This window comes from Equus caballus, chromosome 14 (assembly GCF_041296265.1).
Source record: "Equus caballus isolate H_3958 breed thoroughbred chromosome 14, TB-T2T, whole genome shotgun sequence".
NCBI classification, from domain to species: domain Eukaryota; kingdom Metazoa; phylum Chordata; class Mammalia; order Perissodactyla; family Equidae; genus Equus; species Equus caballus.
The window spans coordinates 20,462,101-20,484,363 of NC_091697.1; the positions used below are offsets into that span (position 1 = coordinate 20,462,101).

Genomic DNA, 22,263 nt, shown 5'->3' on the forward strand with positions numbered 1-22,263 from the left:
AGGGGGTCCCATGGACATGCATACATGTGCACTGAGTATCCATGCATGTACCTTACACAGCACACACTTATCTCACACCTGCCATGTGACAGGCATATGCGCACTCCGTACCCCTCCCACAGGCAGTTGTGGACATGCAGAGTTACTACCTCCATCCCCAGACACTTCCTAGGCATGTGTTCTGGTGTGCAGACAGATGCACACCTTGCATGCATGGTCATGCACACACAGACCATTCAGGTGTGCGTGTTATAAACACACTGGCTCTCCTTCATAAGGAACACCTGGGCATTCAGTCCTATGTATGTACAGTCCCTTGGCCAGGTGCATGTGACAGGCACAACTGTACACAAGCACATATGTACTCAGACACGCCAGTGACCTGTGCAACCAGGTATGCTCACGCTTGCCCACCTGAGCACGGGAATGGATCAGGTACTCTGTGCCCAGAGACGCATATGCATTCACACTCGCTCACATAACAATCCCAGCCCGGTGCAGTACAGTCGACTGAAGACTGGAGCCTGCCCTCTCAGCCCCGGCCCAGTCCCGGGTGACCTCAGGGCCTTCAGCCAGAGTGCCCAGTTTGCCTCTTTCTTACACATGCATGTACCCACTACAAGGACTTGTGTTTTACTCTAAGTATTGGCTTACTTAGAGCCCTCGAGTTGCCCACTGCTTCTGTTTGGGCCCCTCTCTACAGGGACCAGGTGACACTCACTTTCCTACTCTATTCTCTACCTCACTGCCCCCTTCTAGGGCTGTAACCTGAACCCTTCAGTGGCAGAAATTGAGTGACTCTTCTCCACAAATTCATGTCCTCTTCCTCCTGGGCACATGGCTAACCTTTAACTTGCCAGGCTCCCTTGCAGTCAGGTGTGGCCAGATGATACAGCCGTGTTGCTTAACGACAAGGATACATTCTGATCTAATCTAATCTAATCATTGTTAGGCGATTTCATCCTCGTGTGAGCATCACGGAGTGTAGTTACGCAAACCTAGATGGTATAGCCTGCCGCACACGTGGGCTACATGGCCTAGCCTATTGCTCCTAGGCTACAAACCCAGACAGCAGGTTACTGTACCCAATACTGTAGGCGACTGGAACTCAATGGTCTCTGTGTATCTAAACAGAAAAGATATAATAAAATACAGTATAAAAGATAAAAAATAGTACGCCTGTATAGGGCACTGACCATGAATGGAGCCTGCAGCACTGGAAGTTGCTCTGGGTAAGTCAGTGAGCGAGTGGTGAGTGAATGTGGAGGCCTAGGACATTACTGTACACGACTGCAGACTTTAGAAACGCTGGACACTTAGGCTACACTAAATTTATAAAACAGTATTTTTATGTCTTTAATAATAAATTAGCCTTTTAGCTTACTGTAACTTTTTTACGTCATAAATTTTTTTCATTTTTTAAACTTTTTGACTCTTTTGTAATAACACAGCTCAAAACACAAACACACTGTGTACAGCTGTACAAACACATTTTCTTTCTTTACATCCTTATTCTATAAGCTCTTTTTATTTTTAAAATCTTTCCTTTTTCTCTTTACTTTTTAGACTTTTTTGTTAAAAACCAAGGCACAAGGACACACTTTAGCCCAGGCGGACACAGGGTCAGGATCATCAATCTCACCGTCCTCCACCTCCACACCTTGTCCCACTGGAAGGCCTTCAGGGGCAGTAACACTCGTGGAGCCGTCATCTCCGAGGATAACAAGGCCTCTTCTGGAACACCTCCTCAAGGACCTCCCGAGGCTCTTCTTGAGGAGGGGCCACTCTTTTCAGAAATGTGTCCGCGGTGGTTTACTTGGTTTATTTCTTTTTTTCATCATAGATTTGCTTGTAAGCAGATAATACACCACGAACATTCCTTTCTGTTAATGAAAACCTTTCAGCGTTGGGGTCCATGTTTTCAAAGTTTTTAAGGAGCTTTTTGAGGTCTGCAAAAGCTTCTGCTAACCCTTCACTGTGAATTTTCTTGAGGGTTCTTCATTTTCTTCCCTTGCCTCTTCTTGAGCTATGCTTTCCTGTTCTGGTTCCGACATCCCCTCATTAGTCAGCTCCTCAGGAGCCCCCTCTGGGAGCTCCTCAATGTCATCTGCCCCCACAACCGGGGTAAAGCTGTTTGCCATCTCAACCACAGCTTTGTTGACTTTTTCAGCCTCTTCACCCACAGCAAATCCTCTGAAGTCATGGACGAAACTCTTGAGTGTCTTCTTCCAGATACACTAGGCAATAAGAATTTTTCTATTCCATTATAATCTTATGGGACCACCAACATATATGCAGTCTGTCATTGACCAAAACATCGTTATGCGGCACTTGACTATAGTTCCTGCCAACTGAATGTGAGTAGGATGATCTATGCCATTTCTGGGCCAAGGCTTTTAAGTAGTATGTGCCCTCCACACTCTCTTTTCCCCTTAGCTGGTTGGATGCAGAAGATGATGAGGTTCTAGGGGATTGTGGAGCCACAAGAAGGAAGAAGCCTGTGTCTCTGCATTAGTGCACAAAGGCAAGCCACCCATCAACAGGGAACATTAGCTTTGGACTGTTATAGGAGCAAGAAATAAACTTTGAGCTGTTATACACATTAGGGTTTATCTATTAGAACAGCTAGCATTACCCTAGTTAATATACCATTTCACCTAGCCCTGACTCACCTCTTTCCAGGCACCTTGCTCCAGGCCACCTAGACAGAGGGATTCAGTGAGACTTGGTGTGTGTATCAAGGGTTGCTTTTGGGCCTGGACCATTTCCAATGGTGGTCTTAATAAGGTGCATGACAGTGTCAGTGTGCCCGTGAGGGGTTATAGGGTGCGTGATGTGAGTGGAGACTGCCCGCGTGTCCGCTGTGCCACGGATCCAAGGCCAGGCTTCAGAGGGAGCTTTATAGTTTACAGAGTCTTCTCCCGACATGACCTCCTTTGATCCTCACCACCTCTTTGTGAGCGGTGCTCATTATTCCCATTTTACAGATCAGCAAACTGAGACTCAGAGAAAAGTGAGTTGCCCAAGTTTGCACATCAAATTAGAGATCTGCTAAACTGTGAATGTGTGTGCTTGGGGTGCCAGGAGCTGGGCCTGGGCCACCACCAGCCCAGGTGCCAACAGCTCATCTTCCTCCCTGCAAAGGCCCGATCACAGGCTCTGCCTGGGACCCCGCCCAAGGTCGTCCTCTCCTGCTGAAGCAGAGATGCCTCTTTCCTCCTCCCCATCATGGATGCAATTTCAGTTCTGACCACATCTTCACCCCAGGGACTCCAGCCAACCATGGCCCTTCCCATCTCTTAGCCTTCATCCAGTTTTCTCTACTCCACAAGGGTGGTGGTGTACTCCCACCCCACAGAACACTGTTCTCAGCTTCTCACTCTCTGGCTTCCCGCAGGGGATCAGTTACTGATGTTTAGTCTCCGTGTGAGACTTCTGATCCCCGTCCCATGTGGACACCTCCCTGGTTCAGGCCTCACTCTCTCTCATCTGGTCATAAGGACCTCCTATTCCACACCTGTTACACGCCTCCAATTGCTTCTCCTCACCACAGCCAGAGAAACCCACAATGGGCCACTCCCATGCTTAAAACCATCCCATTGCCTCCTGGAAAAAGACTATTCCTTAGCTAGGAATCGAAAACCCTTCAAGTTCTGGCCTCGGCCAAACTCTCCCCCCTACTCCTCAACCATCCAAACTGCTTCCATTCCTTATGCTTTCGGCCTTCCCTCCATGCCTTTGCATTTTCTGTTCCCCCTGCTGAGAATGACTTTCCCCTTTCTGGTAAACTCCTACTCATTCTCAATGACCCAATTCCAGGTTCTAGAACACATATTCACTCTTTCATCTTATTAATCACCTCCTATGTGCCAAGCACCATTCAGTAGTGACCACAGCTAACAAAACCCCCAGCCCTCCTGGAGGTCTAGTGGAATGTATACATCCTTGTTTGTGCAGATACAGATAAATCTCTGTAAGGGTATGCCCCGGGGGAGGGGAGTGGTATACAACACTTCTGTTGTTGTATATATATCATACATATGTATATGAATGTATTACTTTAATAATACAAAAGCTATTAAAAAATGTGACCCAGAAAAGATGTCTCAGCACTTAATCCTGAATGAGTTCATTTATTCAAAAGGAGAGTTCTTAACATAAAATAAAAAAGGAGCAACCAATCTACCATCATACCCTGTGATCTATAACAGGGGTCATTAATTCAAATGTTTGGAGGGACTAGACAGGTGCTGTAAATTAGTGGCCAAGGTGGAGACTAACTTATAAGAGGAAGGTGTCTGTAGGACCTCATGGGTATAGTGTGGTTGGATCCCTTGATTTTTCCTGAGAAACTAGAAATTTGGATTTCTGATGTGAATTTAAGTCTCCTGATTTAGAAATATCAGTTGTTAAACCATTTATTGAAATAGCATAAGCAGGTAAAACAGAGCTCTATTTGGCTGCGGGCCACCAGTTTCCGACCTCTGGTCCTCAGCCAGCTTTCCCGGACCTTGCATGGACGCTTCTAGCTGCCCCGGGCGGGTACTGTGATCACCTGGATGGGTCCTACCGTGCTGGGATCCCAGAACAGGATCTGGGTCTGCTCCTCCTGCTTAAACGCCACTGGGCCTGAGGAGATGGGAGCAGTCGACGCCTTCAAATAACTGGGAATTCTAGGTCTACAAAGGCGTGGAGCTGGGTGGGGCTGGAGAAGCCAGACACAGCTAAAGGCTCTCCTGGGACCACCAAATGAATCTGTGAAGGCGCGGGAGTTGGAACTCAGGCCTCTGCCTTCAATTTAGAGCTCTCCTTCCCCCGGGAAAGGTTACTCCAGGGACGCAATCATAAACCAGAAGCGGAGGGCGTCGTAGTTTTCCTCCGTCCAGCCCACGCGAGCGGCCCGCCAAAACTACAAGTTCCAGCATGACGCGCTTCGCAGACGACCCTCCTGCTGTTTCCGCTCTCCCACCGCCAAACAACCCTCTGTTCCCCATTGGCTCACAAGCCTAACGTGCTGTTCCATGATTGGGTGCGGGTCTTGTCGCTCGTAAGAACGCGTTGCTGAGGCTGGCCCACAGGTCACTGGGAGCCGCCAAAGAGATGGAATGACATTCGACCGGGATGCGGGCTGCTCAGCAGATAAAGCCGCCGCCCTCTCGGCTGCGAGGCTTTGCTTTTTAACTCCCGGGCGACACTAGGGTTGGAGGATTTCCGGCCGGAGGCCATTAAATGGGACACCCGGAAGGCGGAAGTCCTAGGACGGAAGTGCCGAGAGGAACGGAGAATGGCGGCGGAAGGCTGGATTTGGCGCTGGCGCTGGGGCTGGGGCCGGCGGTGCCCGGGGAGGCCCGGGCTTCCCGGTCCCGGCCCCGGCCCCACTACACCTCTACTTCTTCTTCTGTTTCTGGGGCCCGTGGCTGCGGATATAACTGACGGCAACAGTGAACACCTCAAGCGGGAGCATTCGCTCATCAAGCCCTACCAAGGTGAGGCCTGGGGCGGGAGTGAGTGCATGGGGAGGGCGAGGCGGACAGGGTTGGGGAACGGGGTGCCCTCTCTCCTGTGCAGAGCAGCTCTGTGGGTTTCCTGCCTCTGGCAAGGCCTGTCCTGGCATGGCCTCTTACGCACCTGTCCACGCCCGTCTCTGCGCACAGGGGTCGGTTCCAGCTCCATGCCCCTCTGGGACTTCCAAGGCAGCACTATACTCACGAGCCAGTACGTGCGTCTGACCCCTGACGAGCGCAGCAAAGAGGGCTCTATCTGGAACCACCAGGTGAGTGGTTCCCAAAAGGCGGACCCTTAAGGCAGCCCCTACTCCCCGTCTCCGCAGCAGCCCTTGGTTTGAAGGCTAGCCCCAACCCTCCCCATCTTGGTCACACCCACCAGTGGTAGCAGATAGTGGCTGTTGAAGTTACTGTGTGTCAGGAGCTGTGCTTGACGCCTTACACTGTTGTCACTTAATTCCTTCAAGAGCCCCATGAAGTAAGAGATATTACTCCATTTTACTGACTAAGAAGCTAGGGCTCAGAGTTGAAAGTGTCTTACCCAAAGTCACACAGCCCGTAAGTAGTGTCAGACTGTCTGAATTGAACCCTCTCAGTAGTAGGATAAATGGAATGAACGGGATTTTTATTGGGTATTTTGCTGTGTGTTAGGCGCTGACCTTAATATGCATTATTGCATTTCATTCTCAAACAGGCTGTTTGATATAGATGGTTATTGTGACTTCATGCAGAGCTAACACAGACAGTGAATGGCGGAAACAGTACTTAAACTCTGATCTATCTGATCGTGCAGCCCAGCAATTGACTGGTTGCGCTTGACAACACCCCAGCCCCCACCCCAACAGTGGCTGAACCCCTTAGAAATACTTGGCAGACTCAGTCCCCTTCCCGAGTGCTTGGTTGAGGGTCTTGTCATCAGTGGTATGGAGGGGACTGGACATGTGGTCAGTTGTAGTTTCTGTGACCTTTGCTCCAGAGGTCAGGGAGCCTCAGGTGTCACTGGCATGTCATACGTGAGCAGTGTCCAAGATCAGCTGCTGTGCAGACCCCACACTGAGGAAGTATGGGTCAGGAAGGGGGCGAAAGGGGAATAATTTTGTACTGGGTCACAGCGTGGGGCAGAAGCTGCTCCTGCTCCAGCCTGCCTGATCCCAACCTTTCCTCTGGCTTAAGCTGTTGGCCAGTGTCCTAGTTTTCTCTGTCACCTTGCCCTTTGGTCCCTTCTAGTTGATGTCTCCATTTAGTTCTCAGAGCCCACACTGTCCTAGTGTTGCCTCATCTGCCTGTCCCCTCACCTCCTCCTCTCCTTCCATCTGGGGGCATCTGGAGTTACTTTCTTGAGCTTTCACTTTGATCCTCAGAGCCTGGGATCTCCTGGGAAGGGACAGACATGCGTTATGTCTATGTAGTCTGGCCCCTCGTGCCTGGCATCTCCTGTCATTCGCTCCATTCATTTTGTTCCAGTCTCTCTGGCTGCCTTCTTGCCTCAGGACCTTTGCACTTGTTGTTCCTCTGTCTGGGACACTGCCTCCTGGTTCTTCATGCCTGCTTGGTTCCTTTCATCTGTTAAGTCTCAGCTCGAGTGCCACCCACTCAGAGAGTACTTCAATAACTACTGTATCTCTTCGGAGTCGCGTTTTGTCACGTTATTCTGTCTGGGGCTTTCAGATAATTTTTAAAAATGATAACATAGCCTTATATTTTTCATGGAAATGAGTTCAGTATGGCATTGAATTTTTTTTTTTTTAAGTCAGGTACAAGTAGTGCTGGAACTGTTAGAAATTGGTTCAGTCACAAGTAAATTATGGTTTTAGGTAGCTAGTGGTTGATGTTGTCAGTGGCAGGCGATGTCACAGGGCTGAGAGCGTTCTGCACTTGCCTTCATTGAATTTTCACAGTCTGGAAGATAACTGTCTTCCTTCCCCCCATCTCCCTCTTCAGCTCCACGGATCTTTTGTTTTTGGCCATGTAGATAGTCCTTAAAGGGTTGGACTGTTTCCTATAATTCTTGATGAAATTGCTTAGAACTCTTAGAATTTTCTGCCCATTGTTTCCCAAGAACCACCTCTTCCTTTGCTGGGCTGGAGAGATGGCTTCTGGACTTTTTCTCGTTCCTTTCACTCACTCTGCCTGGGAGAGGCCCTAAATCAGGAGACACTCCCGAGCACTGCTGTCTTGCGAGCAGCAGAGATGAGACAAAGCTCTTGCCGCGGCGCGGGGGCGGAGTGGTCCAGATGAAGGAGTGGCCCAGTGGTGACTGATGGCTGGAGCACAGGACATGGGGAAGCCTGAGGGGCTGGTCAAGCCCATCCTGCGGGGACTTGTGTGGAGGCTGCAGCAGTGGCATTTAAGCTTTTTTTGCTGATGTACTGTCTGAAAGTATATACCCTCTTGCACTTTTTAAATGTTGCTATCCAGAATTATCATATCATTTGCATAATATTTGCAAAGGATGTAGTTCCAGCATGCCTTAAATATTGCTGTTTCAAAATAAAACTGTTCAGTACTCTTAAGTGTATTCACTGGAATCTGAATATTGCGACTTGATATCCACTCTTTTAATCACTATGAATGGGCCCAAATTGTGCCTCAATTTTTTTTATTAAACTTGTATTTTCATTTCATTTCCCACACAGAATTTTATCCTAATGCAGTATATTTAATACTTGAAAATCTATTATTGATTAGCTTATCATATTCCTCTGCAACTAAAATTAAGTGTAATAATTTAAACTTTTTAACTTCGTTGGGACCTTGAAATTAATTTTTAATATTTTCTTTGGAATTATTATAATTATTGTCAGTACACAATTTATCAAAAGAAATTCATTACACAGTTTTTGAATAATTATTATACAAAAGGAAAAAATTATTGAAATGCATCTCAGTGACCTGTCATCCCCCCACCCATGTCTGGATGGATGTTACTGACAGAATGAGACAGGCCTCAGCACCGCTTCTGCTTTTTGTTTTTATAGATGTGAATGCTCAGCATGTGTGTTCACTTAAATAGTAGACAGAGATGCAGGGAGTTTTGTTATAGCAGAGTCCCTCAATATTTTGAACTTCTTTTGATTTATAAACCCCAAATCATGTAGTGGTCTTCATCAGAATTTTTAATTATGTATCAGTTGACTGTTGGGTTAGCTCTCCCTTCCTCTTTGTTACAAAGACATGGAAACCACCCATCTCTAAAATGGGCTGTGACTACCAGGTGATTCTGATTTAGTTGACCTGGGGGAGGGCCCGGGCATTAAGATTTCTGAGCTCCCCCGGTGGCTCGGCTGTGCAGCCAGCGTGGAGAACCATGACCATGTCATATTCTGGCCCCCAGAACAGCTTCTGACTCACACCTCACCTGCTTGAAGTCCTTCAGAGGCTTTGTATTATCTCTGTTGTATTATTTCTGTCTGCTGCTCTGCAGTCTTCAATTTGCATACGTGGAGACTTTCTGGGGCCTGGAGAGTGTTGCCGGATCAGTTTCTAGGTCCTCAGCTTCCTTGTGTACTCTTTCTTGAAACTGATCTCCCTGTGAACAGGCCTGGACGGGAGGTTGGTTTTCCTTTCTGACCTCCCCGTTCACAGTTGCTCTTCTGGTGGGAGGCCCGCCTCGTACCAGCCTGGGGCCTTATCTCAGCGCGGTATTCCCAGGTGCAGAGAACTCCTGCGCACCAAAGAGACCGTTTGAAATCTGGTTTCTGGGCTGACTTGTATTTGTGAGATATGTGTTAAAATTTTTTTCAAATATATGAGGGCTTTTCTAGTTATCTTTTTAAAAAGTTATTATTATTGATGTCTAGTTTAATTTCATCAGGGTCAAGGAACATGCTCTGTGATTTCAGTCCTTAAAGGTCTGTTGAGATTTGCAAATAGTTAGGATTTTTGGAAGACTGTTTCGTATATGCTTGCAAACATGTGGACTCTCTGCTAGGTGAGCACAGTGTGCCGTTTGGGTCCTTAGGTCAAGTTTGCTAATTGGGTTCAAATCTCTCTGTCCTTCCTGACATTTTTGCTTTTTTTTTTTAAGTTACTAAGAGAGGTGTGTTAAAATGTCCGTCTGTGGATTTGTCTTTATCTTTGTAGTTCTGTCAGTTTCTGCTCTATTGGTAAATAAAATATATGCTTTATATATATGTTTTTATCAGGCCAAAGTTTTCCTGGTTAAATGGAATCTTTTGTTGTTAAGAAGATTCCCCCTTTAAACTTGGTTATTTGTATAGCTGCATGAACTTGCTTTTGGTGAGTATTTGCATCTCTATCCTCCTCCTTTCTTTTTCCCTTTTCTTTGTGTTTTAGAGATGTCTCTTGTAACCAGCACATAATTAGGCTTTTGGGGGGTTATTTGTTTATTTTTATTGTGGTAAAATACATATAACATAAAATTTACCGTTTTAACTTTTTATTTTATTTTTTTTACTTTTAAATAATTTAATTTATGAAACTATTCCCTTCAGTAAAATACGCATTGGCATTGAAACAGTGTTTAAAAACGTAATGGCAGGGCCGGCCCAGTGGCATAGTGATTAAGTTTGCGCACTTTTCTTCGGTGGCCCAGAGTTCACCAGTTTGGATCCCAGGCACAGACCTACCCACATACAAAATAGAGGAAGATTGGCACAGATGTTAGCTTAGGGCCAATCTTCCTCACCAAAAAAAAAAAAAAGTTAATGGCTACTACAAAAAATTAGTTTTGATTATTATATTTGTGTATCTGTACATGTGAAAGAAAATAAAATTCCTAAAACATTTTTTTTTTACTGTGGCAAAATGTATATAACATAAAATTTATGATCTTAACCATTTTTAAGTGTTCAGTTTGGTGGCATTACGTACTTTATTGTGTAGCCCTTACCACTATCCATCTCTAGAACTTTTTTATCTTGCCAAACTGAAACTCTATACTTATGAAACACTAACTCCCCATTTCCTGCTCCCCATAGACCCTGGTAAGCAGTATTCTACTTTCTGTTGCTGAATTTGACTATTCTAGGGACCTCATATAAATGGAATCATAGAATATTTGTCTGTGTCTGGCTTGTTTCAATAGCATGCTGTCTTCAGGGTTCATCCACGTTGTAGCGTGTGTCAGTACTTCATTCCTTTTATGGCTGAATAACATTCCTGTGTGTGTGTGTGTGTGTGTGTGTGTGTGTGTACACCACATTTTGTTTATCCCTTCATCTGTTGGTGGACATGTGGGTTTCCACCTTTTGGCTATTGTGAAAAATGCTGCTGTGAACATGAGTGTACATGAATGAATGTTCGAGTCCCTTGGCTTTAGTTATGTTGGGTCTATACCTAGGAAATAGAATTGCGGGATCATATGGTAATTCTATGTTTAACTTTTTGAGGGCCACCAAACTGTTTTTCCATAGCGACTACAACACTTTACGTTCCCACCAGCAATGCACAAGGGTTCCAATTTCTCCACACCCTCACCAACACTTATTTTTCTGTTTTTTCTGATAATAACCATCCTAGTGGGTGTAAAGTGGTATCTTGTGATTTGGGTTTGCATTTCTCTAATAACTAATGATGTTAAACATCTTCTCATGTGCTTATTGGCTATTTTCTGTATCTACTTCTTTGGAGAAATGTCTGTTCAAGTCCTTTGCCCATTTTTTAATTGACTTTTTTTTTTTTTTTGAGGAAGATTAGCTCTGAGCTAACATCTGCCACCAGTCCTCCTCTTTTTGCTGAGGAAGACTGGCCCAGAGGTAACATCTGTGCCCATCTTCCTCCATTTTATGTGGGACGCCTACCACAGCATGGCCTGACAAGCGGTGCATAGATCCACACCTGGCATCTGTACCAGTGAACCCGGGGCCACCAAAGTGGAACGTGTGCGCTTAACTGCTGCACCACCAGCCAGCCCCACAATTGAGTTGTTTTTTCGTTTTGAGTTTTGGGACTTCTCTGTATGTTCTGGGTATTAATCCTTTATCAGATAGATGACTTGGGAGTATTTTCTTCCATTCTGTGGGTTGTCTTTTCACTCTCTTGGTGTTCTTTGTTATGCAAAAGTTTTTAATTTTGATAAAATCCAACTTTTTTTGTCTGTATTTTGGTGTTGTATCCAAGAAATCTTGCTAAATCCAATGTTGAAGATTTTCCCCTGAGCTTTCTTCTAAGAGTTTTATAGTTTTAGCTGTTAAGTTTCAGTCTTTGATCCTTTATTTACTTTTTTTTTTTTTTTAAAGATTTTTTTTATTTTTTCCTTTTTCTCCCCAAAGCCCCCCCGGTACATAGTTGTGTATTCTTCGTTGTGGGTTCTTCTAGTTGTGGCACGTGGGACGCTGCCTCAGCGTGGTCTGATGAGCAGTGCCATGTCCGCGCCCAGGATTCGAACTAACAAAACACTGGGCCGCCTGCAGCGGAGCACGCGAACTTAACCACTTGGCCACGGGGCCAGCCCCCTTTTATTTACTTTTTAAATTAAACTTTTTATTTTGAGACAGTTGTTGATGCACGTGGCTGTTCTCTGTTCGTCTTCTTTCTGGTCTTCTTTTTGGTTGGTTAGTTTTTACTCTTCTATTAGCTTGAAAATTCTGTGCTTGTTTCCCAATTTTTTAGTGGTTACTGTAGAGTTTAAAACACCAGCCGTGTTTTCCCAAAGTCTAATTGTAATGTGTACCTTCATCCTGGACAATGTGGGGGTCTTCAAATGTGTTAACTCCATTTACCCCATTGTTGTCATTTATTTTAATGCTTTCTATTTTAAATCACATGAAACATTGTTTTCTGCAGTCAAATATTTACTTAGATTTTTACCCTCATACTTACTGTATTTGTTGCTCTTTATTCCTCCCTGAATCTCTGACTTTACATCTGATCTGGATCATTCTCCTTCTCCTAGAAGAGTAAAAGAAAGTTTTAATTTATCTGAAAATGTCTTAATTTCACCTTCATTCTTGAAGGATACATTTGCTAGGTATGGAATCCTCTGCTGATTGTTATTTTCTTTCAGCTCTAAATATATCCATCTGTTGTCTTCTTCCTTCTAGCATTTCTGTTGAGAAGGCTAATTGTAGCTCCTTTGAAGGTAATCTGTCTTTTTTCCCTTCTCGTTGCTCTTAAGAGTGTATGTTTTTCTCTGCTTGGCTCCTCCCTCCTTTCCTTTTTCACGTGCCTAGGGATGGTCTTCTTTTTATTTGTCTCCTTTGGTTTTGTAAGACTTAAGATTTGTGGCATAATGTCTGAATCAGTTTTATGAAGTGCTCTGATATTTCTGTAAGTTTTTCTTTGCCCTGTTCTCTTGCTGCACATTCTGAAACTCCAGTTAGACATGTCTGAGCCTTTCTCGCTCCTTCCTCTGTCTCTCACCCACAATTTTGTATCTATCATGCTTTTGTTCTCTGCTTCATTCTGCATGTTTTTATCTGACTGGACTTGAGTTCACTAATTCTCTTTTTATCTGTTGAAAATCTATCCATTATATTGTTAATTTCGGTTATTGTATTTTTTAGTTCTGGAACTTTTGTAGTAGGATTTTTGAAAAGTTCAGTTTTCTACCAAAATTCTCAATCTTGTCTTTTATCTCCTTGAATATGATAAACTAGTTCTTTGAAAGGCCAGTGTCCAGAGTTCCTGTCAACTTCCTCCCTCCCTCCCTCCCTCTGGTTTCTGTTCAGATGTTATCTCTTCATGTGCCTGATATTTTTGATTGTGTACCACATATTGTATTTATAAGATTTTTTTGTTAAAAAATTTGAGGCTGAGGCAAGTCTCTTTCGTCCAGTGTAGGACTGAGAGAACTCAAAGCTGAGCTGCAGCCCCTGGGAGGAGCTTTCTTGTTCATCCTTACTTTTGGCCTGCATCCTTCGTGGTCCCAGCCCAAAGCAAGGTTGTTTCACTAGGCCTTCCACGCGCTCAGCAGCCTTGGCCTCGGATTCTTTGTCTGTCCTTGGAGCTGGTTCTCGGTGCCTGTCAGTTGCCCCTCTGGAATCTGCAGCTTCTCCCTGGCCAGTGGACCGTCAAGAACCGGGAAGGCTGATTTCACACCATTTGCAGGCTGTTGTCTGGGGCCGCGGCCGGGTCTCCTCACCTGGGTTCCCGGTATCCAAGCCAGAACGTGAGTCTGATGAATCAGTGAACACACAAGCCAGATTGCCCACGATGGGGTGGAAAGTTTTTTATTTGTGATTTGAGTTTTTTATGATTACAGACGTAATATGTTCATTATACAAAATTTAAATGCAAAAAGTAAACATTTCTTGAGTTCCTCTCCCAAAGTCACCTAACTGTTAATGTTGGTTATTCCTTTCATTTTTTTTTTTCTCTACACATGTACTAATTTTTTTCTTTTTCAAAAATGAGAACATAGCACTGATACTGTTTTCTAACTTACTTTTCCTCTCTTAGTATCTTTGATATCTTTAAGTGTAAGTGCTTATGGGTCAGCCTCGTTCTGTTAAAAAGCTACAACAGCCAGATTGCCCCCAACAAGACGGGAGCACTCCAGTCCCACTGGTTGTTTGAGAGTGTGTGTTTCTCTCTATCCTTGTCTACGTTGGTGTTAATGATCTCTTTAGTACTTGCCAATCTCATAGGTCGACGTGATCTTGTTTTAGTTTGCCCTTCTGATGGGCCTTTGTTTAATCCTTGTTCACATACTCATGACTTCCCCTCAGTGGATTCTTGTCAAATATGTGTCGACACCTTAGTTTTCACTAGCAACTTCCTGGTGGGTGAGGCCAGGCAGTTTCCCTTGCTGTGGCAGTGCCCAGCTCTGTACCTGGTGTTCCTGGCTGCCATGAAGCGTCTGCCTCTTCTCACATTACAGTAGCTCAGAGGCCCCAGAGCAGGACCCTTCCAGCCCCCAGCCCTTGTGCTGTCACCACACTGGGGCTGGGCTGGGTCTGCAAGAGGCAGGAGGTATGCCGGCCAAGAGCTTGGGGTTTGGAGTCAGCCAGACCGAGTCTTGAGTTCCTCAGTTTGGTAGATTGGTTAGGAGGGAAGGCAGGAGGGGTGGGAGGCCAGAAAGGAGTCGGTGCACCTTGTATTAAAGGCCTGAAGGCCATGGGTGGTAGAGAAGACAGAGCACAAGTTTCCCAGTCAGACCCCTGGGTGTGGATCAAGACTATTCATTTACCTGCCGTGGACAAGCTATTATGTCTCTGACTGTGGTTTCCTCTTTATAAAATATGTGACTCAAATAGGGGTAAGTAATCCTTCCGTAAGATCCCAGGGCAGGAACAGTGGGGACGGAGAGAAAACAGGGCTAACAGGTTTGGCTGGGGTTGAGGAAAGTGGATCAAAGTATGAGAACCACCCGGGAGAGGACTGGGCAGGGGTGGGTGGAGTCTGGGCCTCAGGCAGCCTTGGGGCATTGTGCCCTCCCCCTCCCCACCTGGGAGGCCCAGCAGCCCCCTCCCTTCCTGCTGAGAACACTGAGGGGCTGTTGTCAGTGGTTCTTATGACCCTGCTGTCTGGCCCTGTTCCAAGCAGTGCCCTGTGTCACTGGGGGAGGGCCTGGGCCAAGTCACCTCCAGCTGGCAGGAAGGCCCTGGGAGGTCTGAGCAGCCCTCTCTGATCCCCCTCCAGCCTTGCTTCCTCAAGGACTGGGAGATGCACGTCCACTTCAAAGTCCATGGCACAGGGAAGAAGAATCTCCATGGAGACGGCATCGCCTTGTGGTACACCCGGGACCGCCTGGTGCCAGGTAGGGTGGCACTCACTGGTGGGGGCATCTGTGGTCATGGGTCCTCCACTCTGCACCCTCTTGTTAGGGCGCTGCTCCTGCTCCTCCTTTTTTGAGGAAACCTGGGAACTCAAGGCGGCTCGGGGGGAGTGTCCCTTTGGGAAGAGGAGCTGCTGGATCCTGCAGCTTAACTCGGTGCCCCGCTGTGGCCTGGCCTTACATTGAGCTGAGAACCTGGGAAAGAGAAGGAATCTGTAGGGGGTGGTGTCAGGAGTGCAGCACAGAGGACTCAAGTTTGAAGAAGCCTGAATTGTGAGGGGATAGCATCTGGCCGTGTGCTCTGAGGAGTCAGGTGACAGGGATATCCAGCCTGTGAAGAACAGGGCTATGCAGGAAGTACCCCTCCAGAGGGAGGTCTCATGCTCTAATGTAGGGGTCAGCAACTTTCTGTCAGGGGCCGGAGAGGAGACATTTTAGGCTTTGAGGGCCAAATGAAGTCTCAGACACATAATCTTCCTTGTTTTTGTTTTCTTTTAAATAACCCTTTGAAATAATAGAATGGTAAAAACCATTCTTAGCTGTAAAATATGTGGCCATGTGTCTTCTCTTGCTCCCAGCCATATGAGCATTACTTTGTCCTTCAGGTACCCAGGGGGCAACGCCAGTTTCTCCCATTACGAGAGCATCTCCTTCTATTTCAGGGCCTGTGTTTGGAAGCAAAGACAACTTCCATGGCTTAGCCATCTTCCTGGATACGTATCCCAATGATGAGACCACAGAGGTAGGCCCGGCTCTCTCCTGCAGAGCAGGCCAAGCACGGCTGGGCAGTTGGCCGGGGGATGGGGACTGGGACTTCTCCCTGGTCCCTGCACAGAAACAGCCTCCGGGGATTGGGGTGGTGGGTGCCCCTGCTGCCTCCCACAGGTGGGGCTGGCTGTGGAGTAACTGGTATCTTGGTCTCAGCGTGTGTTCCCGTACATCTCGGTGATGGTGAACAATGGCTCCCTGTCCTACGACCATAGCAAGGACGGCCGCTGGACGGAGCTGGCAGGCTGCACAGCCGACTTTCGCAACCGCGAGCATGACACCTTCCTGGCTGTGCGCTATTCCCGGGGCCGTCTGACGGTAAGGGGGTTGGGAGCACCTCTGCCTACGCCGGTGCTGCGGGAGCTCAGGAAGGCGGGCAGCCCGGGCCTGGGGTGTGTTTGACCTGCTGGCTGGCTGCAGGTGATGACTGACTTGGAGGACAAGAATGAGTGGAAGAACTGCGTCGACATCACGGGGGTGCGCCTGCCCACCGGCTACTACTTTGGAGCCTCGGCCGGCACCGGTGACCTGTCTGGTGAGTGTTTGGGCTGTCTCGGTCTTGACCTTCCCTGGTGCGTTGGGAGCGTGTGACACAGTTGATCACTTTCCTTCTTGAGCTTCTCTTACTTGGTTCCACACTTGCCTGGGGTTCTTCCTCCTCTTCCCAATGTCTGTAAATGTCGGCGCGCCCAGGACTGTCAGTGAGGGCTCCCTTGGTGATCTTCTCTCTCTTTAGGAGCCAGGAGGCTTTGAGTCTGGACACTGTAGACTCCCACATTTCCATCTCCAGACCCATGTCAGCAACAACCTGCTTAGCATCTCCACCTAGACGCCCAGCAGGCATCTCAGCCTTCACGTGACCACAACTGAAGACCACATCTTGTCACTAAGACGTAAATGGCACCTCTGTCCTAGTAGTTCAGGCCAAAAAACCTTGATGTCATTCTGCACTCTCCTGTTTCTCTCACATGCTACCTCTCATCCATTGGCGAGTCCTGCTGGCTTTGTCTTCACAGTTCAGCAGACCACTTCTTATCCACCCTTTCCTACCTGGCAGGTCCAGGCCACCATCCTCTCTCTTGGACGACTGCAGGAGCCTCCCCAGTGGTAGCCCCCTTCCGCACCAGCCCCCAACAGTCTCTCCCAGCACAGCAGTCAGAGCCGTCCAGTTAGAGCCCTCGTGAGGTCTTGCCGCCCCTCTGCTCAGAGGTCTGCAGTGGCTCTTGTCTCACTCGGAGTCAAGGCCACTGTCGTCCCAGCAGTGGTCTGCTAGGCCCCGTGTGCTGGCGCCTCCCGCACCCCATTGCCTCTGACTCATTGCTCCCTGCTCCTTGTTAACATTGCCTCCAGCTGTTCAGATGTCCCAGCACCGTCTTGGCTCAGGCCTTTGTACTTGCATCTCCTCAAGTCTTTCTCAGATGTCGCTTCCTCAGTGGGGCCTTCCCTGATTCACAGTTGCCCCCCGCCCCCAGGCTCCTGCACATTCTCCATCACCTTTCCCAGCTTTATTTTTCTTTGTAGCACTTACCCATCTTGGAATCTCCCGTGTAGTTTATTTCATTGTCTGCATCCCCCTCACTGAACTGTAAGCTCCATAAGTCAGGGCTCTGTCTTGTTTGGCCCACTCTGAGTACTCTGTAAGCACTGGGCTCCTACCGGCCTCCACAGGCCTCGCTGGGCCAGCAGGCCTGGGTGGCACTTGAGGGTGGTCCTTGGCCATGGTCCTCAGTCCTCTTCTCAGGGCCCTCAGAAGGCACCAGGCCCGAGGCCAGCTCCTCCCCGCCAAAATTGGGAAGCAGCATGGAGGCCCGAGAGAGGGCTTGTTTATCTTCAGGACAGACCTTTCCAGGGCCTGTGATCCAGCCAGTGTCCAGGAGCTTCCCCCTCACTGTGTGAGATTCTGGGGCCTCTTGGTCCCCAGAGTGTTCATTGTTTGGGGCTTTATTTTAAAGTTTTTAATCTGGTAATTTCACTTGTATACCAGAAGAGGGAGAATGGTCCAATAAGCCCCCTCATTCCTATTAGCCAGCTTCAGGTAGTGATTACCTGGCAGTCAATTACCAGTTCATTGCCAATCTTGTTTCATCTATGGATCCACCATAACCCTTCTCCGTGACCTTGAATTTTCATCTGACAGAATTTCAGTATCTGTTATGAGAAGGTTCTGGAACAGCCAGATCTGTGGCGGGTGGATGCTCTCTAAGCTGTTTGGAGAGGCCCAGTGAAGAGTGATAGGTCCGTGTGCATCGCAGTGTCTGACCGTTAATCGGAGTGTCGTGAATGCCAGCTCTGCACCAGGCTCCTCAGGCAGTCACGTGAGGTGTTCCTAGGTAGGGAGCAGTCTCTTTCCCCTTGTACTCAACTGAGACTGTTGGGAATTTGAGAGTTGAAGGCATTTTCCCAAGATCACACACCCAGGAACCGAGAGAGCTCAGACAGGAACTGAGCTCCAGAGTTGATGCTGGTCCCTGGGCATTCAGGGCTGTCAGGTACCACCTGACCGCCAGGTCCTTGCTCTTTAGGATCTTCCATTTCCAAGCCTTTCCTTAGATTCCAATTGTTAGCTGGGCCTATAGTGGGAGTCAGGCTGACAGAGAGCCTTGTCTTGGCTCAAAGCCTCAACCTCCCCATCTCAAAAATGGGTGATTACAATTAGCATCAAGCAGAGGTTCTCCTGCCTGTACTGGTTAGACTGGGCGTTTCCCAAGTCTCCTCAGATGCAGTCACTGACCATGTATTGGGGCTGAGCCCTCAGCAAGTTGCCGAGGCGTTGATCAGCATCCTGTACTTGGGTCTCTGTTTCAGGTATGTCTGGTGGCTGCCTGCCCTCAGGGGGATCAGGCTTCTCAACCAGCCGTAGAGTGATTCGCGGAGCCTTATCTGGCTCTGTTTTCAAGTTCATGCTGCCTGCCAGGCAGTGTGTCTTCCGCGTCGCGTCTGCTGTCTCACTGACCTGCCACGACACCCATGCAAGATGGAGATTATCACCTCCATTTAGAAAAGGGGAAGCTGACCCCAGATTTAGGCCTGGATGATTTTGACTGTAAAACCCATGTTTTTTTCTGTCCACTCTGTCTCCTCCCAGGTTTCTGTTGCTGAGTTCTGGAGGTCCTCAGGGTAATCTAGCCCCTGAATTACTGCCTGCTGGGGGCGGCCAGAGGTCACTGGGAAGAAAATATGCCCAGTGATGAGCAGGAGCCGGGTTCTCCCTGGGGGATCTGGCCATTTCATGTTGCTGGGGAGGGGCACGGGCCATGCGCCCTGAGGGGGGCTCCAGCCCCCTTACAGGCTAACTCTCCATCCTGCAGATAATCATGACATCATCTCCATGAAGCTGTTCCAGCTGATGGTAGAGCACACACCTGACGAGGAGAACATCGACTGGACCAAGATCGAGCCCAGCGTCAATTTCCTAAAGTCGCCCAAAGGTACATGTGTGCAGCCCCTCCTGGCTTGGGTGGCCTGGCGTGGGGCTAGGCCCGGGGCCAGCTTGGGCAAGTACCTATGGTCCTCCTGCCCTTGCCTAGTCCAGCTGTGGTTGTGGCTGTGGCCTGGGCTCTTAGATCAGCAGTCAGTGCTAATAAGCAGCTGTGTGAGCACCTGTGTCTGCTGCTTCCTGCACTCGGTGCTGGGATGATGGCCAGGAAAGCCAAAGGGGCCAGTTTGTTGGTATAGACGTAGAGGTGTAGATGGCATGAGGGGCACTCTGATACCACACATGCGTGACGTCAGTGTACGGTCTGGCAGTTAGGTCTTGCCACTGGCCAGGGCAACCGATCTCCCAGGTTTCCTCAGCTAGAAAGGATTCGAATATGAGTTTTTGCAAAACCCCAAAGCCTGGGCTCTTGCCGTGGCACTGGTTAGCCCCCACTCCACCCTCAGAGCAAGGATTCTGGCTGGGGAAGAGAGGCCCCTGTGTGTGGAAAAGTCCACCCTCAGAACCCTGAAGTCGTACCTGTGGGCTCAGGGCAGGGCACTGAGAGGCCTCTCAGCCCAGCCCACGGTCACCATGTGGTGGGTGAGCCAGAGTGGAATTCAGCGTTTTATTCGACATCTCACTTTTTTACAATTCAAATTGCTTTTAAATGTTTTGGGGGCCAAACAAATCCTGCCATACAACACTGTTTTGCAACCTTCAGTTGCGGTTTTTCTGGCTGCCGAGGGCTTTCAGAGACATCATCTTCTCTGACTCCCCAGCAATCCCCTGTCGCTGGCAAGGCAGGGATTAACTCGTTTTCAGGCTTGTTGATCCATTTGTTTCTTCAGCAGATGGTTCCAAAGCTTTCATTTGCTGCCTAGCCATGGCTGGGTGCTGCCCCGGGGCTCCGTCTAGTGTCTGAGGCAGAGAAGAGGGCAGAGGTGGAGAGAGGCTGGTGGTGAGACATGGTCAGCAGGCCTGCCCGTGTCATGTTGTGTGGGAAGGGAGGATGTAGGTGGGCTTGTGGCTGGCATTCCAGCAAGCTGAAAGGCGAGCCTGGGGGCCAAGGCCTGGCTGGGAGGAGGCCTGAGTGGATCCCTTAGTACGGAGTAGGGGGTCGTAGCTGGGGAGAGAGGAGAAAGGCAGGAGCGGGGGCGTAGGCCTTGTAGGACCTGAGTCCAGACCCTAGCTCCTCCACCCCAGGCTGGTGAACTTGGGAAAGTCAGTTCCTGCCCTCAGCCTCCTCTGAAAGAGAGATCGTGAGAGCCACGTCCCAGGGTGGTCAGGATTCCACGAGATCCCTTGTGTGTCAGAGGCTGGTGCCAGCAGTCATCGATGGTGTTAGTGGGCAGAGGAGTGGTGTGGCCAGAGCAGAAGGATGGGGTGGAGGTGGAGAGGGCGCTGGGGACCTGGAAGTTCCATCCTAGTGTGAGTCAGGGCAGCCTTTAGCCGGGCAGTGTTTCTCCAGATGGGGAACTCGGACGACTGCTCTGGGGCGGGGGTGGGGCTTGTGAAAGCAGATCCTGGGCCTGCCCAAGGCAGACTCAGGCTCCCTGAGGGAGCCCTGGGATCCAGTTTTCACCAGTTTCTTGCAGCAGAAGGCACCTGGGGCCTCAATCCCTGGGTACCTCGGTCCCAGTTGGATTGTCCCTCTGTCCACTCTCCTGTCCCTCACTGGGGCGGCTGTGAGAAGACACAACTTTGACCTGTAGGGTGGTTGTGGGGCCCTCCTGGGTCCTGTTGGACTGCCCTGTGTCCTGGGGGCCCACACGGCCTCTCTGCTTTGCCGCTTCACTCCCCCCTTTCTTTCCCTCAGACAACGTGGATGACCCGACGGGGAACTTCCGCAGTGGGCCCCTGACGGGGTGGCGGGTGTTCCTGTTGCTGCTGTGTGCGCTCCTGGGCATCATCGTGTGCGCTGTGGTGGGGGCCGTGGTGTTTCAGAAGCGGCAGGAGAGGAACAAGCGTTTCTACTGAGTGGCCGGCACTGGCTCGGGGAAGGGCCTGACCTTGGGGCCCAGCACTAATGTGAACTTTTTTTTTACTGGGATTGTAAAAGAAAAACAAGGACGACCTTATTTCTTAACCGTTTCAAAGAAATAATTAAAGTATTTTCCTACATTTTGCTTCTTGCCCAGGAGGGACAGGCTGTAGGGCCGGGGAATAAGGGTTTGGCCCCCCACAGCTGGGGACAGAGGCCCTGGCCTGTTGTTGGCATCTCAGGAGCAAGGGATCTGTGCCTGGAGCTGAGCCGAGGCCCGCCACTGCACTGGGCGGGCGCCGGAGGACTCGAGCAGTGATTCTGTCCTGTGCGTGCGGCAGAAGAGGAGGCCGACTCGGGGACCTGGGCCTTCCCGTTCACCTGGGAACTGGAAGGTGACCTTCTTCCTGAGGCAGACCCTCGAGTGAGGCTGGAGGAGCAGCTTGGAGGGGCCCAGAGTGTGGCCGTTTGCTAAATAAAGTGGAATGACCCACCTTAGTGGGGTAACTGTCCGGAGAGGCTCACTTTTCTTTTTTTCCAAGTAACTCCCAGCCCCCCAGGGCTTCACAGCTCTCAGCCACGTCCCCTTGAGCCTGCAGCACAGCCCCGGAGGCAGGTGCTGGGCTCCCCGTTTCCTGGGTTGGGAATCATGGCTCTCAGAGGTCAAGCAGAACTTGCCTGGTGTCACACCACAAGTGGGGTCATGGGGACAGGACCCTGTGCCATCTCCCCTGTGCTCTGGGCCTCTGAGTGAAAGGGTCAGGCAGGGGGACGGTTTGGGGTACCACACAGAGGGTGACCTCAGCACAAGGGAACTCTAGGGCGCTCTGGCTACAGGGACTCCAGGATGGTCTGGAAGAGATTGGTGGGTGCAGGAGGACAGGTTGGGGTCAGTAGCAGTGTTCCTCTTGGG

The 22,263-nt window shown here is 49.0% G+C and overlaps 1 protein-coding gene across 1 annotated transcript; it reads left to right on the forward strand.

Moving 5' to 3' along the window:
* The first annotated feature begins 4,506 nt into the window (after positions 1-4,506).
* LMAN2 (lectin, mannose binding 2) lies at positions 4,507-21,862 on the forward strand. Its single transcript, XM_001502371.7, has 8 exons — positions 4,507-5,486; positions 5,655-5,773; positions 15,048-15,165; positions 15,846-15,925; positions 16,108-16,269; positions 16,372-16,486; positions 19,260-19,379; positions 21,186-21,862. Exons 1-8 carry the CDS (start codon positions 5,285-5,287, stop codon positions 21,344-21,346), a joined length of 1,077 nt encoding a protein of 358 aa, XP_001502421.2. The 5' UTR covers positions 4,507-5,284; the 3' UTR covers positions 21,347-21,862.
* The last annotated feature ends 401 nt before the right edge of the window (positions 21,863-22,263 follow it).

Coding starts and splice junctions, on each gene's coding strand:
- LMAN2 (XM_001502371.7), top strand. CDS start 5,285: ATGGCGGCGGAAGGCTGGATTTGGCGCTGGCGCTGGGGCTGGGGCCGG. Junction 5,487..5,654: donor GCTCATCAAGCCCTACCAAG/GTGAGGCCTGGG, acceptor CTCTGCGCACAG/GGGTCGGTTCCAGCTCCATG. Junction 15,926..16,107: donor CCAATGATGAGACCACAGAG/GTAGGCCCGGCT, acceptor TCTTGGTCTCAG/CGTGTGTTCCCGTACATCTC.